The following is a 7,616-nucleotide window of genomic DNA, read 5'->3' as shown; positions in this document are numbered from 1 at the left end:
AACAATGAAAAATACGTAAAAAGAATTTATTAATCTTAATTTCAGCATATATTTTTTGTTAGGGTTCAGGAAACTGCCTCACTCTCCCACTAAATGTTGAAATCAGCTTAAAGGCAAAGCAGCAGCACAGATTGAAGAGTGTGACAAATGTTGTTTTAATTAGTTTTAATTAGTACAAAATGTAAACACATATGACTTTTGAAATATATCATAAAAGGATTGCTTGCAAAACATAGGACTAGCTTAGTTAAAGGCAGTATTTAGTTTTTTGAATAAAGCTAAATAAGAAAAAAATGAGATAGGAAGCACTAACTGAAGCTCCCTTGCTTCAGGGCACGGGTGTTGTCTGTGGAAAAAGAGGTGGCACAGGTGCTGCCTGCATGTGGAAAGGAGGTGGACACAGGTGTTCCCTCGGGGGGGAAAGTACAGGAACGAGTGTGCCATGTGGAAACAAGTCAGGCTGGGGCACTCCCTGTGGAAAACAAATGGGTGCTCCCTGTGGAAAAGAAGCTTGAGGGAGAAGAAGTCTCTGCTTTTGCATCTTCTGCTTAAGGATACTGAGTTTTGTTTCAGAGAGTGTTTTTCACACTGCTAATCAGTGGTGGATCATGGTACTGTATAGTATGACATATTAGCTTATATTCCAATAAACAGATTTCTGACACAGACTAAAATTCACTAGATAAAACTGTATTCCCCAACCCTAAAAAATGCAAAATTGGGCATCTATTAATCCAAAAACTTTAGTCACTCAGAACAATAGCTTATCAAACAAACAAACAAAAACACTCCCCATTTTTATATCTCATAAGCCAAGATTAACCATCAATAGAACACTGTCCCAGTGAATGTCAGCAGTATATAAAATGTAAAGCCTGCATTTCTAAAATTTCTAGATTTTCGTCAAGAGAACTGTCAGGATAAACCCACAAACTTGTGCATTTAAACATTTCAAATTTTTAATATTAAAATACTGAAAACATTTATCTAGAAAAGCAAGGCACAACAAAGGGCTATGATCTTATATTGGCATTCAGAAGGTCATGAAGGTTTATGTTTGTTAAAGCTGGATATTTTCAACAAAAGCATCATATTCATTACCTTCAACTACTGAGCATTTGTATGAAATCACTGACATCAAAAGCAGAAAACAACATCCATTTAACAAAAGTGGTCCTGGGTTCATATGTTGTGTAACCCTCTATTGTTCATTTGGGCATCACACTTGTGTTGTTTGCAGTCAAAAATGACCAGAGGCCATATTCGTGTAATCATTTTATTTTTAGGAAACTAATATATTATATTTCACTTCAATAATGTTTTTTTCTTTAATATTTAGAATTTTGAGTGTATGTCATTTTACTAATATTCATAGCCTATCTAAATTATGGACTAAGAAATATATTTTAAACAATTATATAATTTTTCATTTAATGCAGCATTTAATAGAGCTGGTTAGAGCAAGTTAAAAATAGAGCAAAAATATTTCAAATCTATTGAATTGAGGCAGATTTGTTCCACATTGTGGAAAAAATAAATAAAGAATATAGCTGTGATTACCGGTGTTCAAGCACTTAAGGCATTTAAGCACATAAGAAAAAAGACATTGTGTTAACATGGCTCTTACCACCTAAATTAATGATTAAAAAAAAATAATAATTCCAGGTAATTTACCATAGAAATATGATGATTTATGACTACTATAGCGCCACCTATCGAATTTCCATACAATGTTGCATGCTTGTTTAGAATCATCTGTCGCGTGCTCACCTACTTTCATCAAGTTTTGAGTTTTCGTTTAGGATTTATAGATTTTTGGGTACAATTGGATAATGTCTTTAAAAGTGACCCTGTTGTGGCTTAACAAAGTTTAAAGTTCAATGTTTGGTTGATAATTATTGACCTAGAGACTATAAATTGCGATTTTTAGAATTTAATTTTTTTTTTTTTTGGTCTGAACAACACCAGAGGGTTAATGGTTGCTCTGAGGCCTTTTAGTCCTTAACAATCTTGATAGTTGCTTTTATGAAAGTACAGAAGCTGACAAAAGCATCTTCACAGTCTAGAATGAAAACAAAGCACACTTTGAAACAAGGAAAATACCTGTAAACTAGGTCTAGATTTGACATTCATTCATTAGAGAGTTTTTACAATTTCTCAGTTTATATTTGGTTTGTTGTTTGAAAACTTTCGTTCAACTACATTGGGCACAAATCTAATTACTTGACAATCTTCACCTACTTCTCATGTCATGCAGTTCACACTTGCACCGCACGAGAGCAGCAAAACAAAGCCAGAAATATTCACAACTCCCAGGCAGCACTCCCCATGTAAACTGTGAAGGTTGCGTTAGCTGTCAGTTTCGCGTGGACTGCTAAAACTCACTTTCGCTATGAGAATCATTTGTGGACATTTAAGTGCAGATGTGGATGTTGAACTAAGCGGTTTTCGGTGTGATAGTGCGTGAGGTAAGTCTCCTCATCCAGCCTCACTGACGCTTTTGAAAAGTCATTGTGCCTCAGTGGTCTGGATTTACCATCAGCAGGGCGATATGAATATTCCTCTTTTTGTAGATGAATGTAACGTTATAGATAAGAATAATATAAATATGATCTCTTTTTGGTTAATGACAGTTTAAAGGCTAATGGCTAGCATCAATGAATACACATTCACACCCTTTATTTAAACATTTAGCACAACGGTGGGGGATTTTTGGAGTGATTTTGTGTAAAAAAAATATTATTTTACGATTGATTTATTCAAGCAGGCTTGTTTTGATAGCTCTCTGATATGGTAACTCAAAGGTGTGAATGCTAATCTTGCTAACAGTGAGAAAACCTTGATCAGATTTGTCCATCTAAGCTTTATAATATTGGCAAGACATTCGTCTCTTAAGAGCAAATAAGCCAGATGAGTCTACCCTTTAATAATAAATAATTTATTTTATTGTTAAAATGCATAGCCTACTCTTAGCTTAACCATCTTTAACTTAGTTGTCTATACAAATGTTTCAAATACATTTTTGAAGGAATTTTAAATATTGTTTCATATAAATATTAATTAAATTGTGTTTGTTGTATACCATAGAGAGAGAAAGAAAGTGAGAGTGGAACTATATTTAATCTGTTAAAGTTTTTTTTTTCATATCACGTCCAGAATTAAGATCTAATCATAGCCTTCATCAACATTCAAGTGGATTTTGGTACAATATAGTGCCGATATTTGATGATATATATGATAGTAATACACATCTGACTAAGATGTGCTACTCTCCTAATGTTTCATTTCTATAATAACATCAACATTATTTGGAAAACTATTACGTGTGATGAGGAATATTGAGGATAGCATTTCTATAGGACATAAAAACTTAATTGTACACATAAATAATAAATAATTAAAATATCATTTATATTACATGTAATATTTATTTTCTAGATTTCTCCCCAGTGGATATATATTGGTGTACATTTCACATGGGCAATATCTTTTGTCCCCTATAGAGTAGGATTTTTATATAACCCCTCTAAGCTAAAACTAAACGATGACAAAATAAATAAACAAATAAAACAAAACCCAGATTGATTGACCACTAAGACGGTTTTTGTTATAAATGTACTTTAGGACACTTTTGACAAAAGCATCATTAAATAGTGAATTTGTGATCACCATCATAATTTATTGTTGTAGAATAAATATAGTAAAGTTGTGGTTTAAAGATTTAATTGTGTTTCCTGTTTCTCTCATCAGATGTTTATCATCACAGAAATGTGCTGACGTATGGGCTCAGCAGTTTGGCAATAACATGTTGTCCACTGAGGCTGCCAGGGAGTTCCAAGCTAAAGAGCGCAAATGCAGAAATCAGCTGAAGAAGCGACTGGCAAATGCTCTGTCAAGAGATCTGAACCGGTAATTATCACCTTTAACATGAAAGAGCTTGGTTATTCTTTTTCAAAACTTGTCTGAAGTGGTCAGAGCCTGGAATATCAGTGTTGTTATATGATGCACTCTTAGCAACCAATGTAGCCAAATCTCACTAACCTGCTCTAGTGTTTGCACAGCTCATACCACTCCCTCCGGTGATTTCATATGCAAACTCTGACCATTTGCTTTATGTGTACATGTATTCTACCAATTAAAAGTTTGGAATTAAAAAAATAGAGATCTTTTTATTCAAAACATTTCAGACATTTTTTTATTAGGACATTTTTATATAAGTAATTCTGTTCACCAGTGTAACATTAAAAACATTTAAAAAGACGTTTTTTAAAGGTGCCATAGAATGCATTGATACAATATTTTAAATTGTTCTCTGATATCTACATAGAAGGTATGTGGCTTGGGTAAGGGCAAAAATTCTCCAGAAACGGTCTTGCATGTTCATATAAAACCTTAGTATTTCTCCCTAGAATTAAATGGTCTGTTATTACCTTATTTGGAAGAGGGTCATGAATAATAATGTTGAGCTCTGCTCTGATTGGCTGTTTCACTGTGCGTCTCAATGACTGTTTACATGCGCACGGATAATGCGATTATTTCTAATAATCAGAGTAAGGACTTAATCGCATTATGTTTACATGTCAAGAGCAAATCTCTTACTCCCGTTTACATGCAATTTCCATTATTCTTATTGTTCACTCAGAATTGTGGTTAATTTTTTTACTGCCATTATTCACATACCCCACTGGACAGCACAAATGATGGACTCAGAAAGAGCAGGTGTGTTACTGGCCGCTGTTTTAATTTATTTGTCTAATGCAAAACACTTTTTTATGATTGTATTTAGGGCTGGACAATAATAATTTTTTATTCTTTTTTTAATAACGGTGGTATGATTTTTTTTTAATGATTTTTTTATGATTTCCGATATTTCGATATACATTACCAGTGTTTCCCATACATTGATTTATTTGTGGCGTTTGACTTAGTTGAATAAACATGAGCACTGCATGTTTCAAAATCAAAACGCGGCGCGGGTAAGTTATATGAATGTATCTCTGAAGGGAACCGACTGTCTTCAGAATAGTTTTGATGGCATTTTCATTTTATCGGATAAAGTAGCGTTCATGAGCAGAACTGCTTAGATTACAGCCATTACTGAGGAAACCGCTAGCTTGTGTCAACAAGACTTATAGGCTGATGAATTGTCTTTATCATCTTCGTCAAAGACTACAGAATACCCTTAAGTCCCTTATTATTATTATTATTATTATTATTATTATTATTATATAAACTTTAGTCCATTATGCCACATTAAGCGTTTTGCGGTATGACAAGTTAAAATTTGCGTATTGTCTTCATGGCCGTCTGCTTGCCTTGTAGTACATTTAATAATAACTATACATTGAATTTTATCTTTTAATTGCACTTAATGTATTTTAATAGATTAAGCCATATTAAGTGTTTATGGTTTTCTATGGGAGGAAAACGCTTAACGAAAAACTTTGCGCATTGCATTCATATTCTGCTGTTCTGTAGCCACGGATTTGCGGGTCTTTTCTCTTTCTCCTACAGATAACTTGCAGGACCCTGTTCGTTATTGTACTAAATTAGTTTTAATCGCTTAAGCACCACAGCGTCTCGTCTCCATTGGCAACGCAAGTGACGTCGCAGATAGCGGCGATTGCAAGTGACATTGCAATTTAGTTTTTTTTCTTGTCTTCACCACCTGGCTACTGTTGTAAAATGTTGAGAGATTCAAACAAAAAATTATCAATAAATAGAACAAAATAAAAAAATAAAAAAGACTGCAAGTGATGTCACCCGCGGAAGTGCAAGTGTCTGAGAGTGCAAGTCTGAGAGTGCAAGTGCAAGTCTGCAGCCAGACCCTATTGCCTTCTCCAGCAACGTTTTTGTTGTTGCTCTTTTTTTCTTCTTTCTTTTTCCTGCAGCAACTCACTTGGAGTAAGTATCTTTTTTTTCGGGGGGGATTATAGAAATGAATACTTTTATTTAGCAAGCATGCTTTAAATTGATCATTGATGATAAAGACATTTATACTGTTACAAAAGATTTATGTTTCAGATAGATGCTGTTCTTCTGAACTTTCTATTCATCAAAGAAACCTAATGTAAATTCGCTGTTTTCAACATAATTATAAAATAACAAAATAATTTTGAGCAGCAAATCATTATATTAGAATGATTTCCGAAGAATCATGTGACTGGAGAATGATGCTAAAAATAAATTCAGCTTTGAAATCACAGGAATAACTTGCATTTTAAAATATTTTAAAATAGAAAACAGTTATTTTAAATGGTAAATATTTCAAAATGTTACTGTTTTTGCTGTATTTTGGATAAAATAAATGAAGGCTTGGTGAGCATAAGAGACAGAAAAAACAAAAATCTCACTGTTTAAAAACTTTTGACTGGTAGTGTATGTTAGCGGTTTGCCTACGCTGCCGTCGCGTTCTACTCGCCGTTTCTGGATGAGGGTAAGGAACAGAGACTGGTGGCAGCAAGTTGTGTTTTCCCCAGAAATGCAATGCTTTCTTCACCGCCATCGTTTCTAATCTCCGTATAGGTGCGTGTCACGTCATTCATGTATGTCACAAGCGCATGCGCACTTTGGTCAGAGCGGCTATACTGCGATTAAGGTGTTTACATGCCTGTATATTTCGATTAAAATCGGCGTACGCCACCTATGTTAATACGATTATGCTTGCTGCAATTATGAGCTTAATCGCATTATTTAAATCAAAGTATTGCTTTTACATGAGGTAAAGATTAATCGCAATATTGTCAAAATCTCATTATAATCGCATTAAGAGCCCATGTAAACGCACTCAATGTTGAGCTCTGCTCTGATTGGCTGTTTCACAGTGCGGCTCATTTCAGTAGCTCACATAGCAGGAAGGAAACACAGGGAAAATATATATTTCAATACTTTCTCGCGCAGTTATATCATTGGGTAATTATACTGTAAATAAAATGCGGGCATCAGGGAGCCGCTATTAATATGCTGGGCATTGAAACTGCTTTCAAATGCACGATCGCTTTTTAGGTTCACTTTCACTTTCAAGATTTGCGATCACACGTACTCTGTTTATACTATGGAGCGGCAGTACTTACCACACATTTTACAAGATCAGATGCTTGCCAGTGGTGCTCAGGATATGTAAATCATTCGCCATTATCCTCAGTCATCTCTCCTTACTCTGTTTATGTGGTAAGTGAAATCTTATGTACTGTAATGTAACAAGCTACCGCTAGCAAGGAGCTAACCATATCCCTTTAGCGGCTCGCATTATTTTATTAGAACGCGTTATTTGCTTTCCTTGCCTTTCTGAATACAGACACCAACCCATCCCTGCACTTAACATCCCCCTGCACAGCCATTTTCGCTGTTGTCCTCGCTTGTTTCTTCACAGTACTTACAGAACTTCTGATGGTTCGGCTGACTGCTGGCCTAGAACATGGACAGATATATGCAAATGTTGGGGGCGTAACTATTAGTGATGTGCCTGTAATGGCACAGTCAGTGTTATGTTCTGATTCGCCTATTTTTCAGTGGTCTTTTGCATTCACAAGATTTACATAAGAAGGAGTAAACAATGGTGTTTGAGGCTCACGGTATGTCATTTCCATGTACAGAACTGTTATTATTCAACTATG

General features: G+C 34.8%; 1 protein-coding gene across 1 annotated transcript in view; it reads left to right on the top strand.

Annotated features, from left to right (window-relative positions):
* Positions 1 to 2,373: 2,373 nt before the first annotated feature.
* The window catches only part of LOC306878766 (BTB/POZ domain-containing protein 8-like), a 42,278-nt gene continuing 37,035 nt past the window's right edge, over positions 2,374 to 7,616 (top strand). Inside the window, exons 1-2 of the mRNA XM_079431289.1 lie at positions 2,374 to 2,468; positions 3,751 to 3,909. Coding sequence (XP_079287415.1) covers positions 3,806 to 3,909 — 104 coding nt within the window. The 5' untranslated portion in view covers positions 2,374 to 2,468; positions 3,751 to 3,805. The remainder of the gene's footprint in view (positions 2,469 to 3,750; positions 3,910 to 7,616) is intronic.

The sequence above is a fragment of the Barbus barbus genome, assembly GCF_936440315.1.
Source record: "Barbus barbus genome assembly, chromosome: 13".
NCBI lineage: Eukaryota > Metazoa > Chordata > Actinopteri > Cypriniformes > Cyprinidae > Barbus > Barbus barbus.
The sequence above is the reverse complement of the archived record's forward strand: the minus strand, read 5'-3'. Positions and strand labels throughout refer to the sequence as shown.